Genomic DNA, 21,163 nt, shown 5'->3' on the forward strand with positions numbered 1-21,163 from the left:
GTAAGCACAGGGAGAACTGTGGATGGATGGACAGGACTCCTGGCGTCTCGACTTGTTTGTCAGAGGGTAATCATGGGACCAAAGTTCTGCTTCTACCAGGATTAATCATTTTCTTCTTTATCTGCATCAAAGTTCTTTGATATAGGAGAACTTCCTTTCTCAGTTGGACTTGCTGTATGTTCTGATTTCAATCAATGGTAGTAAATATTGACTTTTAAGGTCATTGCTTACCTGACAGAAGAGGGTTATCATGAAAAAAAAATTCCACTTGCAAAATTTTTACTCCTTTCCAAAAGAAAGAGACAGAAAGACAGAGAGATTGATTTATTTTTTAAACCTTATTGAGAAAAGAAAGTTTTGGATTTTTTTCATTTTGTTATTTTACAATATTTAAATAATTTTTTCTTGTTTCTAATTTGGTTTTTCATTGCAATTATTATGAGCATAGAGTTTGAAATAAAAATCCTGAGCTGGTTTGTGGCTGCAACATTGTCTGGTTGCCTAATATTGGGTAAGCTATCAAATTCTATAAAAGGAGATAATAACAAGATCTGTATTTTATAAAAAATTTAGTTCAGTGCCTGGAACAAAAATCTTCATAAACATTATCTATGTTATTATAATAATTTAAAATGTATACATATGCAAATTATGGCACAGTTTTGCATAATCTAAAAACTTTGCTACCAAGTACAGAATCTAGATGTAAATGGGCTCAGCAATTTTCTTAAAAGAACAACAATTCTTTAAAATCTTTAAACAAAGATATTATTTGTACAAGGAAATCTAACTTGTTTTAAATTAGGCATACATGCCAGGTCAGCTTGAATTAATAGTCTAAAATAATAAACGTGCATTCACTTCAGGGGTCCACAATGCCTAATACACTCACTGCTCCTATCTGGGAGCACTGAGATATTAGTCCAATGTTTCAGTTTTCTCTCATGTGAATAGCCACCTGACCCACCTTTCACTCAAATCAAATGTCTTCGTGGGGGTAGGTCCTGTGCTGTATCCTATTCTTTTCTTTCTCTCTATTGGTCAGACCTTGTGTCAACAGTACCTGTGTGATTGTGATGACTTTAGAGCAAGCTTTGATAGTCAGCCATGACTCTTCCAACCCCATCCCTTTCTCCAAGGTTATCTTAACTCTCACAAACCCTTTTTATTTCCATAAATTTAGCACCAGTTGATTAATTTGTGCTTTTTCATATCAATTGTAATAAATGTGTTCTAGAAATTTTCCATTTTACCCAAAATTTCAAATCTATTTTCATAGTTCTGATACCCTCATCTTTTTTCTTTTTTATCTTTTTTTTTTTTACTGTCAATAGGATCTGTGATAGTAGCTTTTGTTTTTCTTGAGACAGATTACTTGTATTTCTCTTTAAGTACTACTTTCGTTTCGTGACATAAAATGTATTATGCACTATATTTTCATTATTATTCAGTTCAGTGTCTTCTAATTTTCACTATCATTTCTTCTGGGCTCTAAGTATTTTTAAGAGATGTGCAAACAGATGGGAATTTTCTAGTTATTTGGGAGGGAATACTGCTGTTGACGTCTAGTTAATCCCACTGTAGTCAGAGAACGTGCTCTCTAATTTTGACCATACGAAGTTTGTTAAAGCAGCTAGGGTGGGGTGCTGTACATATGACAACCAGGCCATTCGTGTTCTTCATTGAATATTTAGTACCACTTTTTTTTTTTTTTTTTTTTTTTTTTTTTTTTTTTTTTTTGGTTTTTCGAGACAGGGTTTCTCTGTGTAGCTTTGCGCCTTTCCTGGAACTCACTTGGTAGTCCAGGTTGGCCTCGAACTCACAGAGATCCGCCTGGCTCTGCCTCCCGAGTGCTGGGATTAAAGGCGTGCGCCACCACCGCCCGGCTTAGTACCACTTTTTATGATGAGGATTTACCAGCCTAGACTATCTGTTTTGTTCTTGTAAATTTTTGTTTCTCTGCTCACATTTGCCCTTTGTTCATTTAGTCCCTTTAATGATTTAAAGTTATAGCTGAGAACCATGATCAGCACGGCTGAGGTCTGAAGTGTCCCACAGTCTGTGTTTGAATACCTGCTTCTCAGATGACCACACTGTTCTGGGAGGTTGTGAGACTTGCTGGTGGAGGTGAACTCCTGGGGGTAGGCTTTTGAGGGCTATAGCCAGGCCCAGCTTCTGCTCTGGTTTTCTGTTCCCTAATGGTCATGATGTAAGGAAAAGCAGTTGCACAAGCCCCTTGATGCAGTCCTTTCTGGAGCTGTGCCTTCTCTCTAATGAACCAAAATCCCCTGAACCCTGAGTTGCTTCTGTCAAGTGCACCATCACAATAATGAGAAAAGGTCACTGCACCAGGTGTGAGGGTGCACACTTGAGAGGCAGAAGCCAGCAAATCTCCAGGTTCTAGGCTAGCCTGGTCTATATAGGAAGTTCCAGGTCAACTGGGACTACATAGAGACTTGGTCTCAAAACTTAAAAAAGAAAAGTTGATTGATACAATGAGACAATAAACAAACATCTAGCCTAAGTTTTCTTATCTTGGATTCCAGTTTAGTCTTATTTTCTCAAATACACAGTTTCATTGTTAGATACTGCCTGTGAAATTGGAGAAAAAAGTGAAGCCCCGGGGAGTGCATGCGCCTTAAAAAGCACTCTCTTTTACTTCTGGAAGTTGGGCTGAGCTAGAGCTGCCAGGCGGACTTCTCGGCAGGAACTAGATGGCTTAGGGCTGGGTCTCAGCCTGTGACAGGGCGAGTCTGTGTTTAGTTTCCATTGCCACTTCTGTGTGTCCCTTTGGGGCATCAACTCACTTCCAAGACTTATTCTTCCTCCTTGACAAACTACACACTTAGTTTTTGCACTCCAGATTTGCACTTAGTGTTCTGTTTAGTGGCAGGGAAGATGGCCCAGTTAGTAAAGCACTTGTCTGGCAAGCATGAGGACCTGAATTTGGATCCACAGAACCCACAAGAAAAGCAGGAAGTGCTGGTGCATGTTTGAAATCCCAGTAATGATGAGATGGACAGATTCCCAGAGGTTGCTGGCTGACTAGCCTAACCTGCAAAGTTCCAAGGCAATGAGAGACTCTGTCTCAAACAAAATGTAGATGGTACTTGATAAACACCGTTCAAGTTTGTATTCCTATGTCATCATGAATAGACATGTGTATGTGTACTTGCACACACATGTGTAACCCCCAACCACGTACATACACATACACACATAGAAATAAACCAATAAATAAAATAAAATTGTGCTCAGCTTCCCAATACTGTTTTGAAGAATACCATCTCTTTTCAAAGAACCAAAGCCAGACTTGCCTCTGAGGCTTCGTTTCTCTCACTAAAGTATTCGCTCCACATGCTATAACTCTTAATGTGTAAATGTGTATTCCAGGTTTTCTGGATGTCAAAGGGGTAGCTTGGTCCAATTAGACAACTAATTTTCTGTGGCTTTTTTTTTTTTTGAGAACTCTTAGCTCATGCATTTTAAGCTAAGAGGACTATCTCATCTTATCAGAGTAATTGTTCAGCTAACACAGACCTATGTTTGGGATTAGGACAGATGTGTAAGCTAAATATGATTGTTGCTTGAATTCACTACCTTGTAGAGTGCTTGCCATACTGCTTTGAATTTCAGCACTTCAGTTAATACTATTGCCATCAGAAAGCCCTAGGGTGCATCATCAGCTTTGGGACCTGTGGTTGATAGAAGCTGGGGGAGACACAAAGAGAATGCTTGTGAAAACCTACAGGGCTTTGAGAACAGTGTTATCAAAAGTATAAAATGTCCCAATGAAGTTGTCACAAAGGACCTTAAAAAGGCATTATGGGGCACTTCTTATATAACAGAAGACTAGAAAAATGTAATTAATGGATGATTTAGCTGGGGAAGTGTCCATGTAGGGGGCTGATGTTGCTACATAGGACTTTTTAGTTGCCTATATAGTAAAGATGGAGAAGAGATGAACCAAATGTAATGTGGTGGGCAGAAAACGTGGTGGGTATAATTCTGAGCAGATGCCATGATCTCAATCAACCCCCAGCGCTGCACCAATCAGTAGGATGCATTACAGCAAAGAAGGAATGTTACAGGTGTAATTAAAGTCCCTAATTAGTGACTTTGAGTTGATCAAAATATTATTATCCTAGGCAGGCTTGACCTTCTCAGTTGAGTCCTTAACAGGGACTGTTCACGTTTTATGTGGTGGGGAGCTGGAGAGACAGATGGCTTAACTGATAAAGAGCCTGTTTTACAATCGTGAGGACCTGAGTTCAGTCCCCTGTACCCAAGTAAAAGTCCAGACAGTGTGGTATATATTGTAACCCAGAACTGGGAAGGCAGTGTCAGACAAATCTGTGGCTCTGCCATCAGCCTAGTGGGTTGGCACCCATGCACACACCAGGAAGAGGGGAAGGGATTAGTCCTATTTTATGAAGAGACAGTAAGTGTCTGCCTGGCAAGAATGTGAAAGTAATATATAAGATCTGAGAACAACAAGAAAGGGTGACAGCAGTTATTGAGCCCAAGCACATACTTTCTGGAGTCAATATCCAGGAACTTGGGAGCAGATCTTTCTTCAGTTGAGTCTGCAGATGGGGCTGCAACTTGCTAACATGCTTCTGGGAAAACCACCCAAGCCACAGCAGACTCCTAATTCACAGGAACTGTCAGAAAAATAAATTTATGTTTTAAACTGCTTTGTTTGTGACATTTTGTTACAATCTTGTATTGCTTAATGGCAAGTGTTCATTCTGAGAACTTCATTGTTATGTGATTTTTGCCATTATTCATAAACTAAGATGGGTCCCAATGTCAGTAGATTATATAACGTTATAGGATCACTGTTTTATGCACAGTCTATTGCTCGAAAAATTTGCTATGTGCTGTAGAACTGTACAAACACACACATACACACACACACACACACACACACACACACACACACACACACACACCTAACACAGCAATTGTTCAGTTTTAAAATAAAGGAAATATAAGAAGTCATGTTTTTTTATGTTTGAAAACAGAAAGCATATCCAATTTCAACCTCTTAAACTTGGTCAAATATTCTTTAGAAAAGAAACAGTTTCTAGGGAGAGTGAGATTCTCAGTAGGCACTGCATCCACCAGGCCTGACCTCAGCTTGAGTTCCCTGGTGGAAGGAGAGAACCCATGAGCTTGTCCTCTGATCTCTGCATGCATGTTGTGACATGTGTGTGCCTGCAAACATATATGCACAAAATAAATAAATAAAATAGAAATGGATTTAACGTGATTATATTCATTGATACGTGTATGAAATTCTCAAGAACAAAGAAAACTTAATGAAAAAGAGGTATTAGTGTTGGCTAACCATTTAGGAGCACTTGCCACTGTGGCAGAGGGCCTGGGTTCGGAGCCCAGCCCCCGTATGGCAGCTCACAACCCCTGTAACTCCATTTCCAAGGAATCTGATGCTCTCTTCTGTTGTCCATGGGCACCAGGCACACACATGATGTACATACATTCATGAAATACTCACACATGCACATGAGAAACATTTGTTTTTAAAGAAAAGCTGCTGAGCAAATATTAAACCCAGGACTGAAGAATGATTTATATGGACACTCACTGACTTTCTCAAACAGGGGTCGGTCCTGTAACTACTCACAGGCTCCCAGTGAGCACTGGGGCTTCTTAGCTGGGTATTGTCACACAGTATCTTCATAAGGACTCAGTTGGGTAGGAGTTTATCTTGATGAGCTGAGGCTGCAACTTTCTTAAAAATCTTTTGTAAAAGGGCCAAACTTTAGTACATTTCATTTCAAGTTTACAAAACATTTAAGAAATTTGTTCTGATGGAAATGTTGTCCACTGGAACTAACAACCAAGAACAATTGACCATTTCCAAGGGGTAGTATTGGATTTCTGTTAAGCCATTTGGTGACATGTGCCAGATTTTCCCCCCAGAACAGCTCTGGACCAGTGAATGCTGTCTACTTCCAATCTTTCAGATATCTTCCTGACTTTCTTTCTCTCCTCTCTGAAGGATGGTGCCAAAAAACCAAAACAAAACAAAAGTCAAATAACTTGTATTTTGCTGCAAAGCTCTGGTTCCAGAAGAATTTATGCTACTGTGGAATGGTAAACATTTTATATCGCTCTCCAGATCAATTTTCTGACTTCGGTGCTCCTGGCATCTCTACAGACTTCTTCAAACATGAAGGGAGCAAGGGGGAAGGTTTGGGGGAGGAGAGCTGACCAGTTGCCTCCTCCTATTGACTTTTGTGGTCCCCATTCTCAAAGGACACATGAAGCATGTATATGTGAGATACGCAGTTTGTGAGCATGCATGCATGGCTGTCATGTTGACTGTTTTGAGAACTGGCATATAGGCTTCACACATGTTTTATGGTGCGATTAGATATCACCCAAACCATTAACCACTTAAGCAAACATCTGCTTTGAAGTCTTGGTTGAAATGCTATTCCAAGCAGACATTCAAGCAATTTTCTTCCTTAACCTTTCTTCTCTGATTTGTACATAATTCTCTTCACTGAAAGAATTTTGGCCTTCTATAGCCAACCTACTTCCCTGACTTAAGAGAAAAATACAGAGAACTCTGTTACCAAATACAGAGGTGTGAAGAAAGAGAAGTGCACTCTGGACACTGTCAAAACAGTTTACAAGCTGTTCCCTCAGCATGGCAGCTGTTCCCTCAGCCACTTAGCAGCCCCAGAGAGCCAGAGCACAGGCAATAAATAGGCTTTTGCATGTCCTTATCAGCATGGGTTCAGCCTCTGTGCAGATGTAGACAAAAGGAAAGAAAAGCAATCCATTACCCAGACACATTTCTCTCACAGAATGTTCATAAAGGGAAATATGGGCTTATATTTCCCCCTTCTCCAACTCAATCAGAAAGTGTGCACTTTCTTAAAATGAAAGTGCCAAGGAAGAGTTGTCTAAAGTGTGTGTGTGTGTGTGTGTGTGTGTGTGTGTGTGTGTGTGTGTGTATGTGTATGTGTGTGTGTTCTTTCTCTGGGGGAAAACCTGCTCATCTTTGGGTTTTCACCACTCATAAATTATCGAGTTATTTCTCACTTATGGCGTAAATATCAGTCTGCTTGGTATATGTCCCCACACATCAGCTGAGACTGAGGAGAGCTAAATTTACAAACATTAAATCAATAAGCATGTGTGAATGGGTGAACAGCGTGACATCCCGTAACTGAATAAGGCCACAGCATTACTGTTAATCATATGTTTTGCAACTTCTAAAGTTTTTTCTTCTAATTTTATAGTGTTGCTAGAAGCCAGATGACTAACTTCCTTCTGTCAGAAGAAGGGAGCAACATACCTCAAAATAGGAAATGAGAAATTACCCCAGGAGATAAAGCCACCATAATGCCAAGTGCTGAAACCACTGGAAGATCCTGGATTTGTAAAGAGGGAATGATACTTGAGGTTCATTTAGCCTCTTGTTATTAATGAGCAGTCCTGGAACAGACAGGACTGCCAGGTGTCTCATGTGAAAATACCAGTTCTACAGATGGAGAGTGGGGAGGTATGCAGAAACAAACGGATAAAAATAGCATTTCCTGTCCCAAGGCTCCCCTAAAACATGCATCTAAAGCACTGAGGACAGATTGACAATCCCCTTTCATTAGAAAGTGTCTTTCTGTAGACACCAACCCCTAGCATGGGAAATCATTTTACTTTAACTAGAAACAAGTGTCATGGCAGATAGGCTGAGTGTTTGCCTCAGCTGAACTATCGATGTCCAGAACTTTTCCCAAGGGCTGTATACTGTGTGAACCACTACAAGATGAGAGATGTTTGTGACTACAATGATGTTGCCAAAGCTGTGTCCTAAATGCTCCTATGCAAATACAAACAAGGCCATGCATGGAGGAATCTAAGCTGCCAGGAAACACTCACAAGGTCTCTGTAAATGGAGCTGCAGGGGTAGATGTGGCTGTGGGAAGGGATAAAGAAATCATGCCATTAACTGGAAGACAGGACAAATTGCCTGAAGAGAAGTGAGGATCCTGGGTGGACTAATTCGTTTCCAGCATATAGACTAGCTCTCTACCCCTATTCTGAATAAGCACTGTGTTGACCCCACCACTCTCTCTACCACCATTACCATGCGAGGAGATACGCTTTTCTACACTGGATGAGAACAGGCAAGAACTGACACATACACAAGCCACACAAGGAAATTTGTATGGGGAACCTAGAAAAACTAGCACAGTCCATTTTTACAAAGGAGTGGATAATACAGTATATTTATAAGACCAGAGACTTGAAGTGGAAAGTCCACAATAAGGACACTATGTGATCCCCAATAAAAATCAAATGATTTAGGAAAGACAAGGAAATAAAAAAAGGAACATCAAAATAGATTATGTGAGTATATGAAAATGTCAAGAATAATAAAAGCAAAATGCAGATTACATTTTCAAAGGTAATTGGGAATATATTTAAAGACTATGCCTGTCTTTAAGGCATGATATGTCTCTGGAAGAATACATTAAACATCTACAACTGCCAGGTCTCCAGGACTGGGAACCAGATGAGAGAGAACGCCATTTTCACTACACATTTCTTTCTATCATCTTTGTTCTGGGAGCATGCGTCACAGCTAATTTAGTACTAAGCTCTGCCTGTAAATTGAGAACTACTCTTGTGCTCAATAAGGAAAAATAAGAAGAACAATAAGAGAACAAAGAGATATTATAAAGTAAAAATATTATTCATCAATAATAGTTTTGATAACAGAAAATATGCAAAGAAACGAAAAAATACCACTAATATGGAACTGATTTTTTAAAAGCCCCGTGTGTTAGCATTCAGGCATCTGTACTGGCCTGCCCTTAGGGTCCTGACAGGATATACCTCAGCTGCAGCCACTAGGAGCACCTCCTGTGTGCATTCGCTATGTTTCCTTAGAAAAGGAGGGCCTTGTAGACCTCCCATCTCCACTCTTCTTCCCAGGTACTGGTCTCTGCCCCTTCTCTCCCCTCCCCTCAATAAACTTCCCATGTGGGCCCTGTTGTGTGGAGTGACATACATCCTTCCTGCTGCCCTGACGTTTTTTTAAAATACAACATTGTGGGCCTGGAGACATGGCTCGGTATTTAAGAATACCTGCTATTCTTGCAGAGGACTGGAATTTGGTTCCCAGCATGCACAGGGTGGCTCACAACTGCTTATAACTCCAGTTCCAGGAGATCTGATGCCTTCTCCTGGCCCTACCATAGTCACCATCGCGCGTGTGCGCATTCACACACACACACACACACACACACACACACACACACACACACACACACGCAAGCGGAGCACATAAATACATGTAGGCAAATACTCATGTTCATAAAATAAAAAAAAAAAACCTTTTAAAAAGCAGGAGAGAAAGTGGAACAAGATGACTGGGTAAGATCCAGTCCAAGTTGAACAACTATTCATGCAAAAAAAAAAAAAAAAAAAAAACTGCTAAAGAAATCAACAGGAGACCACAGTGCCTGCTTTGAATAAAATCAAATAGATATTTATACCGAAGAAGACAGAAAAAAAAAAGAAGTTCCCATTCCCCTCCTCCTTCAACCTCAAGCAGTCTCCTGCTTTAGGCAGGCAGAAACAGTAAGTCTAGGCTTTGAGCCTGAACGTCAGGATTACGCCTGCTGCAATGAACACCAGTGTGCCCTGTGCTGGTGGGTGCCTGCAGACTGAGCCCCTGACTTTCATCCGTCCACTGACTGACAGCTTTCTCATCCCTCCTCCAAATTCAGCTAGCAAATCAGTCAGCAGGGTTCTACCTCAGAAGCAGGGCATGAACAAGAGCACAGGGCTTTGTCTTGGAACGCAGTGCCAGGCCAGTCATAGTGTGTTCCAACGTCTCTTAGAAACTGAAGGCCACAGCTCACAAATGGAGCTTCTCAGTTGCCCTGTCACCATGCAGCAGCCCGTGTGTCAATGGAACAAACTTGTGTTTTGTCTATATGGTTTCCAGCCTTTGAGTGGGTCTGGGGTACACACACTCCTCTTCCTGAAACTGCAGCTCCTTTTGGCTATGAGACCCAGGTGTGACTCAGCTTAGCATCAGCCTGAATGAGCAGTAGTGTCTCTACCATCAGCCACTTCAAGTGAGGGTAACATGGCCAGCACAAAACCAGTTCTCATGCACAGGACCCTAGAACCATCCCTCCCACACCAGACAGAGGTCTGAGTCTTAGTGGAATGGATGACTACTTTGGCCTGCATTACGACCAGCTGTGACATGGACCACAGTATGCCCCTGAAATTTAGCAGGTCTCACAGCTGTAAGACTCAGGCACAAACTTTACCAGGTGAACAAGAAGCTACCTTTACCAACACTACCCTATCCTTGGTAGCATGAACATAGCAGAAGACCCCATTCATTGGGAGTAGGAAAGGATGGCAGAGTTCCAGAATCTGCTAGGAACTTAATGCCAGGCTCACGAGACCTAATTCCCATGCGTTGACATCATCCTCTCTACCCATGCCTACCTGCGGAGACAGGCTCCATACAGCTCCACACTCAGGGAAGAAAAGTGGCTTCAGTCTGTTAGACTTCTTTTTCAGCTACAACAATGTGATCTGTGCTAGATTCACAAGTGATCTAGGTCTCTTTTTACAGCTTTTGGACCCATGAGTCTACCTCAGCAGTATATTATCCAGAACAGGCCTGACCTTGTTTCTACCCAAATGTTGTGCTGGTCTTGGTGGGTTTTTGGCTCTGGGTCACATCTCAGCAGCATTGATGGCCAAAGATGATAGGAGTCTGAGGCTGAACCACCTACAATGATTCTGTCCATAGATCTTGCATTGACCAATCACAGGCCAGTAACCACAGGTAAGGAATCTGGACCTGCCTTGGCTTCAGGGAAAGCCCCTGGAGCCACACACCAGGCTCTTTCCACAAGGACCTCTAACCGCCAGGTTCCACCCACAGAATACTCTAACTGCCCTAACTGCTGGACCCTGCCCCCATCCTACAGAGTAAAAAGCCCAATCTCTGGACATGAAATCCCACCAATCTCTACCCTGGAAAGCTCCACCCTGAAAAGTTCCACCCTCTTCCCAAGAAGCTCTATATAACCCCTCTATTCTGTTCAGTTTGCTACTGTTTCTCACCAGAGCAGAGGCAGCCACCCTCCTGTTTTTTTTGTTTTTCCTCCCAATAAATTTCTTGTGTGAGGTTTATTATGTGGTATGACTTTGTGGTTATTCCTTGACTTCCAGCTGCCAGGATACATTTCCATCTGAGCTGCAATGCTTACATTTTGTACCGTGACTCAGATAGGCTCTTTTAGTGCCTGTGTTTCCCCTCATGGTCTAAGCTGCACTGGGACTCTATCCCTCATCTCCAGTCCACCCAAAACAGACTCACCTTATGGCTCACCGATTGCTCAGCACCCCATCCATCAGCAGCAATTAGGTAAACTTCTTTGGTTGGTGTAAACGTTTCCCTGAGTCTGAGGAAGTGACTGTTGAGTGTCTAGCACCCCTCTGGTATGCTTGGAGGTGGAGGTACCTCCAGCCATGGTCTTTAAGGCTATGGCTGGCCCTCTTCACCTGACCCTATCTCCCCACCCTTGGAACTGCAACCCTGCAGTTTCCTTAAGCCAAACTAGGCTACTGTGCTCCTTCCTGCCCTCTTCTCCCACCTTCCTCCTGGAGCTGCCCATAACCCCACAGCTCCTTTAGGCCTTTGTGGATTTTTGTGACCCCATTCCCCAATGCTTTCCTATGGATAAGACCTTCCCCTAGAGCTTGGTTTTCTCTCACCTTCTCAACTCTATGGAAGCCCTGCTACCAAGGCACCTCAGTCTCTCCACTGGCTTAGCCAGGCTAAGCCCGTGACCCCCGTTGAGTGTGGTGATGACCCACTGAATGGCTTTGGTCCTTGTTTGGTGCTCCCTGAGTTCTGGGGACGCCCACAACTACAGGCTGCAGTGACATTTTCCTTTTCTCTTATCCTAGGCAAAGTGTCTCCCATACCCTCTTATTTCCCTTTGGGATGCCTCTTAGAAAACCTCTAACCTCTCCACCTGACACCTAATGTGGAGGGCACTACATTTATTCACTTTTGCAATCAAATTTGTCCTCAATACTCCTTAGGTAATCAATTCAAAGGGCCACCTAATGGCACCTTAGATCCTAATACTGTGAGCAATCAGGAAAATGGAGACTTCCCTATTTCCTATTTTTTGGCTCCAGGCCCTGTTTGTTTGTTTGGTCTCCCCACCATGCACACTGTGTAAATGTTCTGTCTCTTAAGTTTTCATAGATGGATCTATAAGTTTGTTGCAAAGTGGAAGCCAAGAGTGAGACCTAGCAGGAGAGGAAGAAAACACAGAGGCCAGCACCAACATGCACACACTCTGCACACACTGTTCCTTGGCTGGTGCTTCTCTCAGCTCCCTCCTACAACATCCTCTGTCTATAGCCAAGACTCAAAACTTTATATCTCTAAGCCTTCTTTGTTCTTAGCTTACTAGATTCAGTTTTACAGGGATTCGGGTGTCTTTTAGGTATGAGTGGATTGCACTCTAGTATTGGAATAGTGATAGCCCACAAACGGCAGACTAGCAGCAAATCTGTCTTGGATGTTATCCAGTACTGAAACAGTGGAAGTGACTGCAGGCCTCTGATAAGTAGCCTTCTTAGAATTTCTGGTAAGATAGGCACAGAAAAGTCACACTAGGGAGACCTAATAAATTCCTAAGCCTTTAATGACCAGACTTACTACATACCAACAAATAGAAAGTGCTTTTATGAAGCCATTGCCCTCGCTAATACTTGAAACCAGGTGCCCCACACCGACCAAGTAGAAATCAGTGCGGCAAAACTCTCAGACAGAGAATTTGAAACAACTGCTTCAAAGAAGCTCAGTACACTGCCGGGAAAACACAGAAACAACATGGCATTCTAACGGAGAAACTTAACAAGGAGGTAGACGCATTAAACAATCAAACAGAAAGTCTTGAGCAGAAAAATTCATCCAGGTGAGTTTGAAACGTGATAGGAAACATCAGCAGAAGGCTGCACCAAACAGAAGGAAGAATAATTGACCTCAAAGCAGCCTGTGTGAGCATACATAATTGGAAGACAGGAACAGTAAGCAGCAGCAACAAGCTTCCAGGAACTTTGGAACAATACTAAAAGAGCACATGTTCAGGCCACTTCAGTACTTGAAAATGCCAGAGGAGTCAGAAGCTTCTTTGGTGAAATAATCACAGAAAACCTTCCATGGCGCTTTCATTGTGTCCCATGAGTTTGGTTATGTTACACATGTCTTTGATGTTGTTGATGAGTGTCTCTTGTATGCTGTAGAAGGATGGGTTCTGTTTTCATATCCATTCTGTTAGCCTGTGTCTTTTTATTGGGAAATTGAGTCCATTGATATTGAGAGTTACCAGTGACCAATGATTGTTATTTTGTTGTTGGTGGTGATGGTGGTAGTGTGTGTGTGTGTGTGTGTGTGTGTGTGTGTGTGTGTGTGTGTGTGTGTGTTTCCCTTCTTTTGGTTTTGCTGGTGTGAGTTTATTTACCTGTTTTTTTCATGGGTGTAGTTAATCTCCTTGGGTTGGAGTTTTTCTTCTAATACCTTCTGTAGAGTTAGATTTGTGGATAGATATTGTTTAAATTTGACTTTATCATGTACTATCTTGTTTTCTCCATCTATGGTGGTTGGAAGGTTTGTTGGGCATAGTAGTTTAGGATGGCATGTGTTGTCTCTTAGAGTCTGCAGCACATCTGTCTAGGCCCTTCTGACTTTTAGAGTTTCCTTCGAGAAGTTGAATGCTATGCTAACAGGTCTGCCTTTATATGTTATTTGGCCTTTTTCTCTTGCAGCTTTTAATATTCTTTCTTTCTTCTGTATGTTTAGTGTTTTGATTATTATGTGGCAAGAGGACTTCCTTTTTTGATCCAATCTATTTGGTGTTCTGTATGCTTCTTGTACCTTTATAGGCATGTCCTTCTTTAGGTTAGGAAAATTTTCTTCTATGATTTTGTTGAATATATTCTCTGGGTTTTTGAGCCGGGATTCTTTTTCTTCTATTCCTATTATTCTTAGGTATGGTCTTTCAACAGTGTCCAAGATTCCTGGATGTTTTATGTCAGGAATTTTTTTAGATTTAACACTTTCCTTGACCAATATATCCACATCTTCTATTGTAACTTCAACATCTGAGATTCTCTCTTCTGTCTCTTGCATTCTGTTGGTGATGCTTCTGTCTGTAGTTCCTGTTTGCTTACTTAGACTTGCCGTTTCCAGAATTTCCTCAGCTTGTATTTTCTTTGTTATTTCTATTTCCATTTTCAGATCTTGAACAATTTTCTTTGTTTCCTTCAATTGTTTGTTTTTTCTTGGCTTTTTTTTTTTTGAGGGATTTATTTAATTCCTGCATTTTTTTTGTTTGTCTTTTCCTCAATTTCTTTAATGGATTTATTGATTTCCTCTTTAAGGACATCTACCATCTTCATAATAGGAACAACTTCCTGAACAGAGCACCAATAGCACAGGCAACAAGACCAACAATTATTAAATGGGACCTCAAGAAACTGAAACAACTGAAAAGCTTCTGGAAGGCAAAGGACAAAATGGCAGCCTACAGAATGGGAAAAGATCTTCACCAACCCTACATCTGACAGAGGGTTAATTTCCAAAATAATTAAAGAACTCAAGGAACTAGACATGATATCAAACCAAATAACCCAATTAAAAAATGGGGTACAGATCTAAACAGAGAATTCTCAACAGAGGAATCTCAAATGCTTGAGAAACACTTCAACATCCTTCGCCATCAGGTAAATGCAAATCAAAACTTCTTTGAGATTCTCTCTTACAGCTGTTAGAATGGTTAAGATCAAAACTGCAAGTGACAGTTCATGCTAGAGAGGATGTGGAGCAAGAAAAACAGTACTTGATTGCTGGAGGGAGTGAAAACTTGCACAGTTACTTTGGAAATAAATATATCAGTTTCTCAGAAAATTGGGAATTGATTTACCTCAAGACCCAGCCATACCAATCTTGGGCATATACCCAAAGGATGTTCTATCTTACTACAAGGACACTTGCTCAAATATGCTCATAGCAGCTTTATTCATAATAGCCAGCAACTGCAAACAACTTAGATGTGCCTCAAACAAAGAATGGAGAATGAAAATGTGAAGTATTACTCAACTGTTAAAAAATGACATCATGAAATTTGCAGGCAAATGGATAGAACTAGAAAAAGATCATCCTGAGTGTGGTAATCCATACCCAGAAGGACATACATGGTATGCACTCACTTATAATTAGCTGTTAAACAAAAGATAACCATGCTACAATGTACAGACCTAGAGAAGCTAAGTAACAAGGAGGGCTCAAGGAGGAACTCATGGATCTTCCTGGGAAGGGGAAATAGAATAGATTTTAAGGGTAGACTAGGGACAGATGGCAATGGTAACAGGAGGGATTAAGTGGGGGTGATGGAGGAAGAGAGTACTGGGAGAGACAACTGGAACTGGGGGTTTAGGGGGAGGCGATGTAGATACCTAGTACAGTGGAAATTCCCTGGAATCTACAAGAGTGACTCTAGCAAAGTCTCCCGGTAATGGGGAGTACAGAGCCCAAGCTGTCTATGTTCTATATCCAGGCAAGGCTCCCAGTAGTGGAGCTGGGACATCAACCTTCAACCTACAATCTGTCCTGCCTGCAAAATGTGCTGAGGTAATGGGGGCATAGAACTTGTGGGAGTGGCCAACCCATGACTGGCACAACTTGAGGCCCAGACACAAGAGGGAGCCCATACCTGACACTGTCTGGGTGGTCAGGAACTAGAGACTGGACAGAATAGAACCAAGTACGACTGACAGCATCATCATCAACAACAACAATCAATGGAGTGATTCCTAATGATAGACCAGTGTCCAGCCCAATTGTCATCAGAGAGGCATCTTCCAGCAACAAACACTAGGTCAAGCCAGGAGAACCCCTAAAAGTTGGGGAGGAAGGATTACAGGATCCAGAGGGGTAAAGAACACCAGGAGAATACAGTCCACAGAATCAACTAAGCAAGGCTCACAGGGGCTCACAGGGGCTCACAGAGACTGAAGCAACAGAGAGCCTGTATGGGTCTGAGCTAGGTCCTCTGTGTATACGTTACAGTTGTGTAGCTTGATGTTCTTGTGGGACTCCCAAGAGTGGGAGTGGGGGTGTCTCTGACTCTTTTGCCTATGCTTGGGATCCTTTTTCTCCTACTGGGTTGCCTCATTCAGTCTTGATATCAGGGTTTGTGCCTACTTGTATTGTAACTTGCCATGCCATGTTCAGTTAATATCCCTGGGAGGCCTGCTCTTTTTTTTTTTTTTATGAGAAATGGAGGAGGAGTAGATCTAGGGGAGAGGGAAGGTACAAGGAGGGCCTTGGAGGAGTGGAGGGAGGGGAAACTGTGGTTGGGATGTAATGTATGAGAGGAGAATTTTAAAAAAAAAAAGCAAAACAAAACAGAAAAACCCTCCCCTACCTATGGGTTACATATGTCCAGGTGCAGGAAAATCAAAGACACTAGTCACGCCTAATTTAAGGAAGTCTACTCTAAGACAGTTTATAATCAAGCTTTTAAGGTAAAGATGAAAGATCCTCTAGGCCTCAACAAAACAATAATACAGGGATATTCCAATTAACCTGCCAGCAAACTTGTTAGCAGAAACTTCGCAGGCCAGGAGAGCAGGAGTGAGATTTTCACAGTTAGGAAGAAAAACCTGACAGCTGGAAATGTGTTACCCAACAAGGTTATCGTTTTAGAAATGAAGGAGAAATGAAGACATTCCCAAACAAAAGTCTAAAGAGTGTATCTTCAGCAGACTTGTTTGCTCTATAAGAAATTCTAAAGTATGTCAAATATCAAGTAAGTTTTAAAACTGAAAGAATTAGATTGATAAATGAGAGTATAATCTAAAGCAAAAAAATTCTACATAGAAAAGGAAGCAAACAATGGAGTGAAAAAAACAACCTATAGGAGGGAAAACACGTTCAGATCATACATGCTACCAAGAGTTAGAATCCAGAATATGCAAGAAATCCCCCAAATTTAAGCACAAAATTGAAAAGCAAAACAAAAACAGATTAACTAATGTGCAATGGCTCTGAAAGGGAATCTCTCAAAAGATCTACAAATTGACAGCAGGAGCATGGAAAAAATGCTCAGAATCACTCACTTATGGTCAAGGAACTCAAAATCAAAGCCATAAGAAGATGCCTTATCCCAGTGAAATGACTGCTATCGAGGAGAATATGCCAGAGACTCTGTCTCTAAAAACAAAGAAACAAGGGGGGAGGGGAGGGAAGAGGAGGGGGAAGGAAGAAATTTAAAAAAAAGCAAGCCCGTAAACAAACAAATTAACAAATGCTCATTGAGGATGTGGAGAAAATGGAGCCCTTGTATATTAATGATTGAAGTGTATGTTAGTTAGTAAAGAAATAGTAAAAACAATCTACTTAAGTTCCTTGAAAAATTAAATTTAGAACTTCCAAAAGACCAAGAAATGCTACTGATTAATGTATTTCACAAAGAAACAAAATCAGTTATCTCCAAAGGACATTTCTACTCCCATGTCTGTTCAAAATGATAGATAAATGGCCAAGAAATGTAACCAGCCAACCATCAACCAATGAACAGATAAAGGAAATATAGTACATATAGATGATGGAATATTATGCATTCATAAAGTGAATGAGGCCCTCCCTGCTATTTGGGACATGATATAAACCAGAAGTCCACAATGTTAAATGAAATCCAGGCACAGACAGAGAAGTACTACATGAACTCATTCATATGTGGAATTTACTTAAAAAACAAAACAAAACAAAACAAAACAAAAAAACCAAAATCTCACCATGTAGTTCTTCTGCCAGCATGTAGACCTTACTATGTAGACCAGACTGACTTCAAACACACATCTAACTCTGCCTCACGAGTACTGAGATTAAAGTTATGTGCCTGGCCATCTGTGGAATTTTAAACAGCTTCTACCACATAAATCAAAGGTAGAATGCTGGTAGCCAGAGGCTGGGAAAAATGGTGGGGGTTACATGGGGATAGTAAGACCAACAGGTACTAAGTTGCAGTTAGGTGGAGCAGGAAGATTTGATGTGCTGTTGTCTAGCAAAGTGACTATAATAATAAACAGATAACAATGCACGGTACATGTTAAAAAAATTAGAGGAAAGAATTTTGAAAGTTTCCACCATTAAGTAATAAGCCTTTGAGGAGATCCATATGTTTAATCTGATTTAAACATTATGAAACATATACATGGATTGAAATATAACATAATGTCATATTTACATGCAGAAATTAGTGTTTTATGGATTGACCAATAAAATGAAGAAATCAGAGAAAAATAAGGGACATTATTAAAGATACTAGAAAAAAAATTTCCAGAGCTAAAGAGAGAGAGATCTCTACACTGGAATTCCCTTTGGGGGTGGAGATATAACCCAACGTTGAGCTCTTGCTTAGGTTTATAAGGTCTTGGGTTTGATCTCAGTACCAACAAAAAGGGAGTTACTTTTTAAAACCCCCTTTCTACTGTTCTAAAATATAGATTCATGTGACTGTAATTATAAAACTATTACTACATATTAGATCCTTACATGTTATGTAAGGATGTAAATTCTATGGCACTAATAGTACAGAGAGAAAAAAGCAGATAGGGAGGAGTTGAACCAACAAAAACATGAATTAGAATGTTTTTGGTGAAGGCTGCTCATAAGAAATTCTAATGTCAAGTGGAGAAAAGGTCCATAAATAGATAAAAATCAGGAACTTTCAAACTCCAAAGATAGAGAAAAGATCACAAATACTTTTACATAAGAAAAAGACACTACTTTTGAAAAATGAGAGTCAGACTGGTAGCAGAAATGCCTTCAAATATGTAAGGAAATATAAAATACTGCGTGGTCTGCAGATGTGTAGGAAACTTGTCTACAGAGAAAGACAACAGTGACTGCAGGGCGCAGAGAGAAGGCAGCCATGAGAGGGAGAACCCTGCTGGCTTCATGCTCCCTGCCTGCAGCTCCCTCCTGAGCTCCCTGCCTGCAGCTCCCTCTGAGCTCCCTGCCTGCAGCTCCCTGCCTGCAGCTCCCTCCTGAGCTCCCTGCCTGCAGCTCCCTCTGAGCTCCCTGCCTGCAGCTCCCTGCCTGCAGCTCCCTGCCTGCAGCTCCCTGCCTGCAGCTCCCTGCCTGCAGCTCCCTGCCTGCAGCTCCCTCCTGAGCTCCCTGCCTGCAGCTCCCTCCTGAGCTCCCTGCCTGCAGCTCCCTCCTGAGCTCCCTCCTGAGCTCCCTGCCTGCAGCTCCCTGCCTGCAGCTCCCTCCTGAGCTCCACAGCAATTTTTTCTTTGCCTTGACTCAGTGAACCATCCTCCTCTTACAAACCAACCTCCTCTCCCCTCCTACCTCCTTCCTCTTTCTTCTCCTATTACACTTCTGCCTCCTTTCTCAACTCACTTTCTTCCCCTTCCTCCATTTCTCCTTCTTCCTCTTCATCTGCTTACAGTAAACTATCACAAAGAACTGAAAACTTCATAGCCTGAACCCGTCAGACAAATTTCCATAGTTGGGATGATGGACTTCTAGCCTGAGTTGGTTCACACATTGTTAGTTTCCAGGCAGTGGCCAGCATGCCTCAGGCCCTGCCCCCTATGCGCTTAAGTCATCACCTGTCGCCAGGTGCCTTTCCATCATGTGACACCGCACCTCTTAAAAGTGCCTGTCTCCTATTCCTTGTTCTCCCTCTCTGTTCTTGATCCAGCTGGGATCTCCCGCTCCCCCAAGCTCTCTTTCCCTCGACCCTCGCCCTTCACTACCCCCACTCATGTCCAGGCTGTTCTTGTAGATCTCATTCCATTTCTCTGTCATTGGGCGATCCCCATGTCTTTCTTGGGGTCCTGTTTTCCAGGTAGCCTCCCTGGTGATGTGAGTAGCAGTCCAGTTATCCTTGTTCCACATCTAGTATCCTCCTATGAGTGAGTACATACCATGTTTGTCTTTCTGAGTCTGGGTTACCTCACTCAGGATGATTTTTTCTAGCTCTATCCATTTGTCTGCAAACCTCATGATGTCATTGTTTTTCTCTGCTGAGTAGTATTCCATTGTGTATATGTACCACATTTTGTTTATCCATTCTTCAGTTGAAGGGCATCTAGGTTGTTTCCAAGTTCTGGCTATTACAAACAATGCTGATATGAACATAGCTGAACAAGTGCTCTTGTGGTGTGGTTGAGCATTCCTTGGGTATATGCCCAAGAGTGGTATAGCTGGATCTTGGGGGAGATGGATTCCCAATTTTCTAAGAAAGCGCCATATTGAGTGCTAGAGAGGCCCACAGAAATCCACAAAGATACCCCCACAACAGACTGCTGGCAATGGTCGAGAGACAGCCCGAACTCACCTACTCTGGTGATGGGATGGTCAAACACCCTAATTGTCATGCTAGAAACCCCATCCAAAGACTGAGGGATTTGGATGAAGAGATCCATGGCTAGGCCCCAGGTGGATCTCTGGGAGTCCAATTAGCGAGAATGAGGAGGGTTTATATGAGCGAGAATTGTTGAGACCAAGGTTGGATAAAGCACAGGGACAAATAGCCAAATGAATGGAAACACATGAACTATGAACCAATGGCTGAGGGATCACCAACTGGATCAGGCCCTCTGAATAGGTGAGACAGTTGATTGGCTTGATCTGTTTGGGAGGCATCCAGGCAGTGGGACCGGGTCCTGTGCTCATTGCATGAGTTGGCTGTTTGAAACTTGGGGCCTATGCAGGGTCACTTGGCTCGGCCTGGGAGGAGGGGACTGGACCTGCCTGGACTGAGTCTACCAGGTTGATCTCAGTCCGCGGGGGAGGCTTTGCCCTGGAGGAGGTGGGAATGGGGGGGGGGGTGGTCTGGGGGGAAGGTGAGGGGGGCGGGAGGGGGGAGAACAAGGGAATATGTGGCTGATATGTAGAACTGAATTGTATTGCAAAATAAAAATAAAAAAATTAAATAAAAAATAAGTGCCTGTCAGTCACAGTCCCTCATCTTGCTCCTCTCGCTTTCCTGTCTGTCTGTCTGTGTGTCTGTCTATGTCTGTCTGCCTCTCTCATGTCCCCACTCCAATA

General features: G+C 42.1%; 1 protein-coding gene across 3 annotated transcripts in view; it reads left to right on the forward strand.

Annotated features, from left to right (window-relative positions):
• Positions 1-21,163, forward strand: part of Orc5 (origin recognition complex subunit 5) — a 168,336-nt gene that overhangs the window by 126,841 nt on the left and 20,332 nt on the right. The window contains exon 13 of one of the 3 annotated variants that reach the window (XR_008214289.1): positions 14,479-20,025. Coding sequence is in view for 1 of the 3 variants with exons in the window: in XM_052719865.1 (XP_052575825.1) it covers positions 14,479-14,515 (37 nt within the window). In the remaining 2 variants the exon portion in view is untranslated. Of the gene's footprint in view, positions 1-14,478; positions 20,026-21,163 lie in introns of those variants that run through there. The other 2 variants (XR_008214290.1, XM_052719865.1) reach the window with 2 other exon arrangements.

Source organism: Peromyscus californicus, unplaced genomic scaffold (genome assembly GCF_007827085.1).
Source record: "Peromyscus californicus insignis strain IS unplaced genomic scaffold, ASM782708v3 Scaffold_6__1_contigs__length_162567912, whole genome shotgun sequence".
Lineage (NCBI taxonomy): Eukaryota > Metazoa > Chordata > Mammalia > Rodentia > Cricetidae > Peromyscus > Peromyscus californicus.